At 42.3% G+C, this 11,434-nt stretch overlaps 1 protein-coding gene across 1 annotated transcript in view; it reads right to left on the bottom strand.

The window, feature by feature from the left end:
* Positions 1-3,547: 3,547 nt before the first annotated feature.
* Positions 3,548-11,434, bottom strand: part of LOC101857275 (dnaJ homolog dnj-5) — a gene marked incomplete in the record, with an annotated part of 19,812 nt that continues 11,925 nt past the window's right edge. The window contains 8 exon segments of the mRNA XM_005107003.3: positions 3,548-4,686; positions 5,824-5,921; positions 6,981-7,082; positions 7,536-7,703; positions 8,235-8,291; positions 9,351-9,419; positions 9,897-9,981; positions 10,828-10,879. Coding sequence (XP_005107060.2) covers positions 4,497-4,686; positions 5,824-5,921; positions 6,981-7,082; positions 7,536-7,703; positions 8,235-8,291; positions 9,351-9,419; positions 9,897-9,981; positions 10,828-10,879 — 821 coding nt within the window.

Here is an 11,434-nt window from a genome sequence, read left to right on the forward strand (position 1 = left end):
GTAAGGAGAAGCACATTAACATTATACTGGCCATATTGTGCAGGGGAGAAGCGAGACCCGTATAGACAGAAACAACAGAGGGGAAAGGAAAGAATAAGGACCGTAACCTGGGGAGAAATAAGGTACAAGATTACAGAAACGGTTATACAAGGATGTTGCTTGTATACATGTATGAAATCTTTGTAACTCTCATGCATTATTGATACATGTTGCAGATTATATGAGTTTGTAAATCATGAGAGAGAGAGAGAGAGAGAGTGTGTGTGTGTGTGTGTGTGTGTGTGTGTGTGTGTGTGTGTGTGTGTGCATATGTATGTGATGATTGATGGTAGAGGGAGGATTTTGCTCTTTATTATCACAATTATTATTATTTTTATTTAAATGATGAATTAAATGCTCTGTACTCTAAGTCAGTGTAACAATGATGAGTGTTGTTTGTTGTTGTTGTTGTCACTCGGGTGTTGCTGGTTAATTATAGCCATAAAATAATAATTGCATTTACAAAGTGCATATCCCTACTCTAAAGCATGCTGTGCTGTATGCGCTTTACAACTGTTATTACCCCAGATTACTCAGAAACATTCTTGGCTTTGTGGGAAGTATACAGTGCAAGCAGCCAATTTAATTAAGCGCACAAACACTAACAAACTTACAAGATCTTTTGCTGTCTATACCCGGGTACGGTACCTATTCCCACCTGGGTGGTGAAGTATGAAAAGTGCCTTTTCCAAAGACGTAACGGCAGACAAATCCCTGACGGGGTTCGAACCCATGACCTTTGGATATGACCTCTCCAGCCTAACCATTAGACTGACATCACTGCTCAAAAGACACCTGACATCTGCCAACCACTTCATGACAAAAAACTGGAGTCTGGGAAAACAAACCGATGAGTCTCCAGAATCCCAGTGGAATAAGATTACGTACCAAACTGATCGTGGCAAATAAATGTGCATTTAAAATTCTCGCAAATACAAATGGGCATTTCTACGTCATTTGCGGTTTAAGATAAGTCGTACAAACATTTTAAACTCTAGCATGCGTCTGATACGCATATAATCAAAACAGAAATAATCTACTGTTATAACTTATGGGAGAAACACAAGTCATGCACTCAAGTTTTCGTACAAGTTTTACTGCACTTGTAACACAAATAGGTTATATTGCATGCAAAAGATTTGAGGAGTCGCTAGAATAGAAAGTAACGAGCACAGAAAAGGAGCAATGAGGATGACAGATATTTTTAGGTTTAGTATGTGTTAGTTTTAGAAAAGGTTTGTTTGTTTTAGTAGAGGTATTACGGCGCTCACAACTGCTTAGGTCACATGAGCGCCAGAAGATTAGAGGTGTTACAAGAGAGTAACAAACATAAAAAAGAAGAAGGGGAGATGAGGACGATAGATGTATGATAGGAAAGAAGAAGTAAACCACACCAGAGCGCCCACAGACAGACATTTGATAGGAAAGACGAGGTTAACCACACCAGAGCACTTGTCAACCACCCACTCTACGCACTTTGTGAACTTTCTCCACAGAAGCTTATATTAATATTATAAAAAATAACAGGAAAGGCACCAAGGCAGGTGGAGTCGACTTCTAAATTTTTATTGAATCATTAACAGCAGATGAAAGCCCAGCTGTCGGATCTTTCATCCCAACATTGTACGAGAACAGGTCACCACTCGACAGGCTGAGGGGGAGAGGGGTGGGAGGCTGGTAGGGGCACCACCTCAAGATGCAACACGGCACTTTGACAACACGGCCTGCCAGTGTGCATGTAGACACATAGCACCACACAACAACATATTCTCTCTGGGCGCATGCACACACACACACACTGTGTTCACCATAACACGAGCTCTAAAAAATTCCTCACCACAAGACGTGAGGATGATGTTGCAAAACCTCCCCACAACAGTCAAACTTTCTCTAATGGCCACTTACCACCCCTCCCTTCCCCTGCATTAAAATTTTAAAAAACCCAACAACAAACAAACACAATATGCCACCGGCTAAGATGTCCACTTTTCTCCTAACCAATGGGTGGCCCGTCTTAGAGTAATACTTCGACTGTATTTCCACCATGAGTAAAAGGACTCTCTGGGGACGATCCACAGGTCTTTATACCGCCCCCGCGACAGCACTCCTGACTAGCATCTGAATAAGTATAAGTAGGGTGGCTGCCCGAACAGACACAGACATTTGAGCATACTGTTTGTCCACCTCCGGGTCTAGGAAGCCCCGGACGAACACTAGACACACAGAAAAAACCTCAACAGACACATGCACAGAAAATCATCAATCGTATTATAGTTAAAAATTATTATTTGTGCCAGCTGAGAATGGAAAAAAAAAGAAAGAAAACAAACTAAAGGAGAAAGAATGGGCCTGAGAGAGATAGAGAGGCCTGAGAGAGAGAGAGAGAGGTTTATCAAATTTGCCCCACCACATTCCCGACTGTTACTTTTGTCATCAAGATGTGTCACTCAAGTAAATATCCTGAATGAACAGTAGCAGTAAGAACAACACCAGCTGTTAAAGGAAGTTTTGTTTATAAGACTAAGAAGTTAAAAATGTATTTAAAAAAAAAAAAAAAAAAAAAGGAACAACATACACGAACCACTACACCAACAACAACAACGTCGTATCCATGAACCCACAGCACCATCAGCCAAGTCGAGCTCAATCTCATCTCATTCACAGGCGCACGTCAGGGTCACGCTCAATGTTGACGTGTCTGGCACAAAACAGACCAGTCTGTCAGCTAGGTTCAGTTTAGTTTTAGGGCACTTGCAAAAAAGTGCTCGTTAACTTTTCAGGAGAAGTTTCACAAATCTTCACAGTGCTATTTGTAAGACCGGACAAAACAGAACAGAATGAATGTAGCCAGTTACGCCATACAAATTCCTGTCGGAGGTAACCAAAAAAAAAAAAAAGGGTTCCCATTGCAAATGTTTTCCAAGCGAGATCATTTAGGATGCGGGATGTTCCAACCCTGTGAGTTGGGACCAACTCGGGCAGAGAGAGACGAAGAATACAATGTCGTAACATCCCAACCACAAGCTGCCCCACCAGTTGTCTCACAACAAATAGCTACCCAAGAATTACAAATCAAGGTCAGAATCCAAAAGGCAAGATCAGCATTCATCATTCTCAGGAATACATGGATGTCTAAGGAACTGGGATTGAACACCAAGCTGAGGATCTTCAAAACAAACGTGAAGACTGTTCTACTGAATGGTTCAGAGACATGGAGGCTCACAGCATCAGCAAGGAAACTGCAGAGCTTCGTAAATGGATGCCTACAAAGGATAGTAGGGATCAAGTGGTACGATCGAGTAACTAATGCTCAACTGCGGGAAAGAACAAGCCAAAGGTCAGTAAAGGAAGACATTCAGGTGAAGAAATGGAAATGGATTGGACACACCCTGAGGAGACCCCCGACAAGCATCATCAGGCAGGCTTTAACGTGGAACCCACAAGGAAAACTTAAGTAAGGAAGACCAAAGATGACATGGAGGCGAGCGGTACAAGAGGAAATTGAAAAAGTGGGGACATCATGGAAACTGATAGAAAAGGATGCTCAGGACAGGCTTTGCTGGAGTAATGCTGTTGATGGCCTGTTCCAGTTCCATCTTCTCAGTACCTAGATTTGAGAAATTTTTGAGTTTCACAACATGGTTAAGCTTTTCCGAATGCAATTCTTTGACCTCATGGTAAAAAGTAACTCAAAACGGCCGAAAATATCAGACAGAACTTATTTTAAGGTAGCCAAATGCAACAGAGACCCGCACAGTCTGTGCCTGCCTCAATTCACCCATGACTGAAGTAGGATACGCCGAGGCTTGTCGTCTGAAAGTATCTCACCACACTGCTGAAACAAACAACGCTGTCGTCCTTCCGTACCCGCTCCGCCTAATCATAGTAATCTCCCTCGGAGAAATTTGAGAGAATACATGTTACATCCACACTGACACACTTTATACGATCACACATCAAACAGCAGTTACCCAAACATGCTACATGTCCAGTGACCGGGCAGCTGTAAGTGAGTGATAACGGTACGTAGATCACTGTACATAGCATGCACGAAGGTGGCGCTGACACGACAAGGAAGGTGACGCTGACACGAAAACAACGACAGACTGGTGTCCTCACAAGGAAAGTCCTAACCCTCCAACATTATATTCATACAAGACTACAATAAACGTTCTTTGGCAATCCAGAAACTGGTAAGTCAGAAATTCTGGTACACAGGAAGCAGATGTTTCTCCTAGCTACCGACGGCCACACGACAACGACCACCACCACACAAAACCTCAACCTCCTGACCAGGAACCCAAACCACACCGGAGCTGGGTGAACAACAGCAGCCAGGGGAAGGCGAGATCTCGCGCAGAAAACATCCGGCAGTATTCAGCGCTTCTTTCTGCGCCGGCTGGCTTTTCTTAGCGGTGGCTGTGGCGAGATCTCCTGTAGGAAACGGCCAGCTGTATTCAGCGCTTCTTCCTGCGCCGGCTTTTCTTAGCGTTAGCCGTGGTAGCGGCTGCGCTCGCCCCAGCCTGAGCCCCCCAGCCCATGTCCGCGTTGACGTGTGGCGGCGTCCAGGAAGTGCCGTCCCCGCCACCATTGGAGGCTTTGCTGAATAGACGGTTGATGATGTCTTCCCACTTGGCCTCGCCGTGGCTGGGGATGGAGGGGAAAGGAGGTTGTAGTTGAGTATAGAGAATATATATACATCCACACTATAACGGTATTTCAGTCTGAGTAAAGAGAATATAATAATTAATATATACATTGACAAAATAACGGTAGTTCGGTCAGACTAAAAAGAATATACATCGTCACTACAGTGATAGTTCACTTTGAGTGAGTTTAGAGAATATATCATACATTGATACCATATAACGGTAGTTCAGTTTGAGTAAAGAGAATACACACTATAACCGTATCTTTACGATGAAGTACATTGAACATATAACGATAATTTAGTTTAGTTATAGTAAGAGTTTTATGGCACTTCCAACACAAATAAGTCAAATAAGTGCCCAAATAGTAAAGTTCAGAAAAGAACTGTGACACTATAACAGCAATTTAGTCCCAGTTTCGTTTAGAGACGTACGACAATACTATAACAATAATTCAGTTGGGAGTTTAGAGAAAAATACTCGAGTGAGTAATCACAGGCTCTAAACACTCCGAGGACTTGCACCATCCACCAAAACATGACCCTCCGTTTCGAACGGCTGGACCTCGTGTGCAGTGTCCGTGTCACGGCAGAGTTGTAATTACACCTCTCGCGAACCAAAAACAGCTCGCTGTGGTCGTAACACCGCTCAAAGACTAGGGGATTTCTACCTTGCTATACCCCAACAAAGAACACAAATACTCGGCCATTCCTTGAAAAGTGACACACGTAAGGCAGGGATGACAACCTGCTAAAAAAAATAAAATCTAAATAATGATAAAACCATTCTCCATTATTTCTTTTCTTAGAGAGGAAGGTTGCATCTAATTTTAAAAAGAAAAAAAGAAAGAAAGAAAGAAATAGAAGGAAAAAAAAAAGGAAAGAAAGTGAAGAAAAGAAAAGAAAAGGAAAAAAGAATGGCTCTATCACTGCTTGGAATTTTTTTCAGGAGGACATCATCACTGTTGACCTTCCAACCCCTCCATGACCAAAAAAACCCCCCAGAGGAGTTTTCATCTCAATCTTCCCTAACAACGGAGGGCTCTGATTTTTTTTTAGTGTACTGGGCAAGCCTGTCACGGCAGTACATGTGTCACTTCTCACAGACAGGCCATAACACGTTCCCTATGTCTCACCCAGGCTGATGATGGTGCCTGTTCTTCCTGTTGCCGTCCGTCGCGATACGATACGAGACTCCGTGAGTGTTAGCCTTCATATGCTGGAAAAACTCTTTCTGCAAACAAAAGGCAAGAGAACTTCCGATTAAACCTCGTCCTCTTCAGTAAATAATAATAATAATAATACAAATAATGTATTTTAATAATAAACAGCATTTTTAAAGTCCATATCCACGCTCTACAGCAAGCTCTATGCGCTTTACAACGATTTTTACCCCCAGCAGACCCTAGAACATTCAGAAATGTATTCCGCTTTCCAGGAAACTTACAGTAAAGAAAATTTGTTAAATTTTTTTTTAAAAAGCAGGACGCACTTGTGGTTCCCTCTAACCACCAAACCGTGTTTACATCTATCACGTACAAAGACCACAGCCGTCATCTGTATATTGAGGAAGCAACAAAGACAAATACAATCTGCAGACAAGAACAAATATCCTAATACTCTCAATGCTATTTCACGATTGCCCAAATCAACATCACAAGTTCCTAGATGCAGCCATTATTTGAATAAAAACATTGGGGGTGGGGGCAGATTACAATATACTCTTGTTGTTTCCTTCTTAGTTTTCAATTAAAAAAAAAAAAAAAAGTTCCTAATTCATGGTTCTGGCTCGGTGAACTTTTCTTTGATCGTCTCAAAACTTTTAAAAATGACTTGAGTGCTTGTGGAACAAAGCTGACAATATGCAAGATGGCAATCCTGCACTAGGAGAAGTCAAAGTAAATGTAACAGTTCAAACAAAAATTATTTCATCAGTGTACTAAAAAAAGACAAAACAATGCTAAATTTATCAGAACGGTGGCAGTAAAACCACAATAAGATCCCCATGTACTGTCATCTTCTCAAATGGCCACTAGCCCAAGACAATCACCTGTGCAAACAACCACTTTTCAATTGACACCCCCCCCAATGGTTTTTAAACCATGAAAATGACATTGTCAAAGACATCCACCTGTCAGTGACAACCACTTTTCTCCTCGACAATTGGGGGCTGTCTTGGACAATTTTGACTGCATGTTGCACATCACATACAACACACAAATGAATGAACTGAAAAAAGAAAAAAAGACCCCCCCCCCCCCTCTGTAAGGAGTAATAAGGGCAGATAACTCACATGGCACTTCATCCACTCGGTGATGTCAAAGACGTGACCCTCCATCAGTGCATAGTAATGCCAGTAGAAGCCCAACATCTTGGACTCGGCCCACACGTCACCCTGGGAAGGAAGAAACAGCCGCAGAGTTAAAGATTATGCTGAGTCAGCATGATCGACCACAGCTTCACCATTCTCTTATTATTAATAATAATAATACTAACAACAATAACTTCTAAAGCACCCACTTTCAGGTGGCTCTAAAATCCAGCCCATTCATTGTACAACAAACAATTCTTTCAAATACATAATATATGCATCCTTAATATTCCAAGAGGGCCAAGGGGTGGATGTCAACAGAGAACTCCAAACATGGAATCAGGCTTACTCTGCTCACCTCTCTAGCCTCAACAGCACAAAGTCTGCTTCAACTATCAAGGCACCCAGGGACTAGCAGTTCCCTAGAGAGTGACAAACACACAAAAGAAGTAGAGGAAAATGACAATAGTACGGATAAGGGGGGGAAAAAAACGAAAAGTGGGACAGACAGACAGACAGAGCAAACAGCAGACGTACCTCTTTAGCTGAGTGGTGCACATTACATCTCTGGCAGAAGCGTGCGCTGTAGAAGGGCCGGTCGACGGGCACACGTCGATGTTTCCCCCCGCAGTTATCACAGTGCATGATGTTGGCCGCCTCCTGAAGTTTGGTCTGCAGCTTCGACAACATGTCTGCAAATTCTCTCTGGGAAGAAAAACGGAAGGAACCAAGCTGTCACTGTGTGTAGTGTTTGAGCAAACAGAAGCATGTGTCGAAATAACAACGGGCATTTTGTGAAGGGAAAAAAAAATCCAAGGCAGAAACATTACGGAAGGAAAAAAAAGTAGGACATACCAATGGCGTCCACCAGTCACCCACACCAACAAAGGCTTTACCAGTAACTTCCTCTATTTATACATATATACCCTATCTGTACGCTCTGGGGTCATTTTTGTACCCCCGGGGTTGTACTTTTCAAATTTTAGAATACGTCTAGTGCGAAGATCTCTTTAAAACTTTCAGTATTTCTCAAAAAATCATTTTGACAGACAGGTATGCAAAACGTACGGATCGTATAACGAGTAAATTTCCTCTTTGGTAAGTGGTGGCACAGAGAGAAACATAGAAAAGAGGGAAAGAGAGAAAGAAAGGAGAGAGACAGACATAGAGGGAAAGAGAGAGATAAAGACAGAAAGAACTGGTACAGCAGCAGCACAGCCAAGTAGACAGACTCACCATCGCCTCTGCTTCATTTGCCTCTTGAGTGTGACTGTCATACTGTTTTCTCTTGCTCTGGGGAAAGGAAAGATAACTTGCGTCACTGACACAAATAACAAATGTCTCCCATCAACACAATTCAGACAAGTCAAAGCCAACATGAACTGAGATCTGCCTCTAGATACATATTGGTTGAACCTCCTTAAAAAAAAAATCTTCCACGGAGTGGGAGCTGAACTTACAGTGGAAACCACATATAACAGGCCCGGTAATAACAGGGATCCGGTAATAACAGGGCTTTTTGCATCCCTGTTTTTTCCTACTCTTTGTCTCCATTAAAAGTTATCGGCAATGAATAACAGGGCCCCATCGGAGCCCAATCGGTTATAGCAGGGAAAAAGGCTCGTTAACAATGCGTAAAAAGTAAGAGTGAGAGAGAGAGAGAGCAAGCCCACGCCACTGCATGCACACGTAGCGGATGAAGCGAGAGAGGGCTGCGGTGAGCTGCAGTGCAGACTTCGATCTAGCCCTAAGCCTGTCTACACACACGCGTAATGTGTCATGGCCAGGCCATGGGAAACTACCCATGAATAAATACAGCTGGATTTGTCCACAAAATGCCTACTTCCCTTGCATTTCTGATTTAACAGGGATCTGATATACAGGACTTTTTCTCTGGTCCCATCATCCCTGTTATATCAGGTTTCCACTGTACTTCTATTGCATTGCATGCCATGATGGTGAAGAACCTCACCACTACACCAAAGACATCCGAGTTATGTAGTCTTAAACGAACAAAAAAAAATTGTGAGATGTGTTGATATAAAAAGTTACTTCTCGGATTTTAGCCTTCTGAAAATGGATATACATCAACTTTATAGGAGGTGTTTGTACAATTTGTAAGTAGGGAATAACAAAAGACACGGCTGACTTTAACAAAATGGCCTCAATTGAAAATCTACAGATCTGACCCTTGTGTCGATTTTCAGCCGATATCTTCATTTTTGGATTGCGAGAAGTAACTCATTTTGTCAGCACCCCTCACATTTATCAGAGAAAACAAAAGCTCATGAACAAAGCAACAAAATGGAGCAGGTGGTAAAGGAAACATGGCAGGCAGGCTGCGCCACTCACCGGTTCTCCTATCATCTCGAAGGCGTGGCCCAAGACTTTGAAGGCTTCCTCAGCACCGGGCTCCTGGTTCTGTCGACACAGCACAACACAAAAGTTCTGTTTAGTTTGGGTAAAACTTTTACAGCACTTGCAACACAAATAGGTCATATCATCATCATTCATAAAGTGCCAGATCTGCGACAGACATCGAGGATCACCTGTGCGTCATTCATTCATTTGTCTGGATGCTCTTAAAAAAAGCTATACCACCTTGATCTTTCCCAGCAACCGATCTGTATTAGTTTAGGCTTTCCAAGTAAATTGCTCTGGGTCTCCCACTGCCCTGCTTACCTTCAATAGAAGTGTTAAAGATTAGAGGTGTTGCTGGAGAGCAGCATACAAAGAAAAGGTAGAGGAGGGATAAGGGGGAGGGAGAGAGAGAGAGAGCGAAAGAGAGAGAGAGAGAGAGAGAGAGAGACAGACAGACAGAGAAAGAGAGAATGTGAATGATAAATTGATATGATGTACATTCTGTGTCACTATAATGGTACGATATCATACACATACCTTATCCGGATGTACCAGAACGGCCTGCTTCCTATAGTACCTCTTGATGTCCTCGTCGGTTGAGTCAGCACGTAGCCCAAGTATACTGAAACACAACACACAAATCAACTTAAAAAAACCAAAACATTTTTTTGGTAGTAAAGTATAGAAGCATTTGCACACCCCATTGGAAACAATTAAGATTATGAAGAAGGAAGGCTTTTATCCCTGCCTGTGACGGCTTATCTAGGCCGAGAGGAATATAACATCCCAGCAGAAAGACCCAAGATACACTGACGACACACTACTGTTATACAAAACATTCACTGACACTCCTCCCACACAGGCACACATTCAATGACATGACACACACTACTCACTACTCTGCCGTAAGCTGACAAAATGCCTTTTTTTCCATTTTGGCGCCAAATTTTTTAAAAATTTGCTAAATCAAAATTCTGATCAGTCACCATTCTTGTGTGACAAAAATTAAATTGAATCTGCCACTAGTTTTTGAATAAATTTGAATTCAAACTGTAGAATGACTCTATTTTTCATTGGTCTTTTTCTCAAAACTCATCATCATCATCATCCGGTGCCTTGCCGACTGCATGGGCAATCATGGACCTCCACTTCACTATGTCTTGCACTGCAGCAATAGTGACTGTTGTTCTTGCTGCTCCTAGCCATGTTGTCATCTTGTCCAGTATCTTTTCCCTCCGTCTACCTCTGCCTCTCTTTCCATCAAACTTGCCTGTTGTTACAATATTCTTTAATGCTTCTTTCCGCATTGTGTCCAAAGAAATTTGCCTGTCGCTTTCTTATATTCGTCATAAGTCGTCTTCTATAATTTGTTTCAACCACGTTTCTCAAAACTGCTGTGAACAAAAAAAAAATGTTTTGTCAGCTTATGGCAGTTCTGTCATACACAACCACTAACACACAGACCCACCTGTATGGATCTTTGCCTTTACACGCCAGAAGTCGTTTCATCGCCTCTTCTCCTGAAACATGGAGGAAAGAAACGTGAAAAAAAGGAGAGCCACTGCAAAGAGATGGTAGCAAAAAGTCGGCATGTCCTGATGATGACACATTCCCTATTCTTAGTTTTAGTAAGACAACCATAGAAAAGCTAAGACAAAATATATGCAACGCATACATAAAAAAGGTAAGACAACACTTATGTAACAGACACACACACACAAAAAAAAGGTAAGACACACACATGTACCGCATACACAAAAAGGTAAGAAAACACATATATAATGCATATATACAAAAAAGTACATACGTAATGCACACACAGAAAAGGGTAAGATGACACACACGGAAAAGGTAAGACAACACACACACACACATATTAGCAATGCCAATCGCCCGCTGCGCCTTGTGCCGGAAATCGGCCTCCGCGCGAGGGGTATTTTTTGGGCCGCTCGGAATCAGAAGTGACTCTCTTCTAAGTTTAGTTACGGGAAAACTCCTGGACGAAAATCAATGAAACTCGGCAACCAACCAGAGGAAAGGTTAAACTAACGACATGCCAGCGTACAATCCCGAAC

The sequence above is a fragment of the Aplysia californica genome, unplaced genomic scaffold (genome assembly GCF_000002075.1).
Source record: "Aplysia californica isolate F4 #8 unplaced genomic scaffold, AplCal3.0 scaffold00568, whole genome shotgun sequence".
In the NCBI taxonomy this organism is placed as follows: Eukaryota; Metazoa; Mollusca; class Gastropoda; order Aplysiida; family Aplysiidae; genus Aplysia; species Aplysia californica.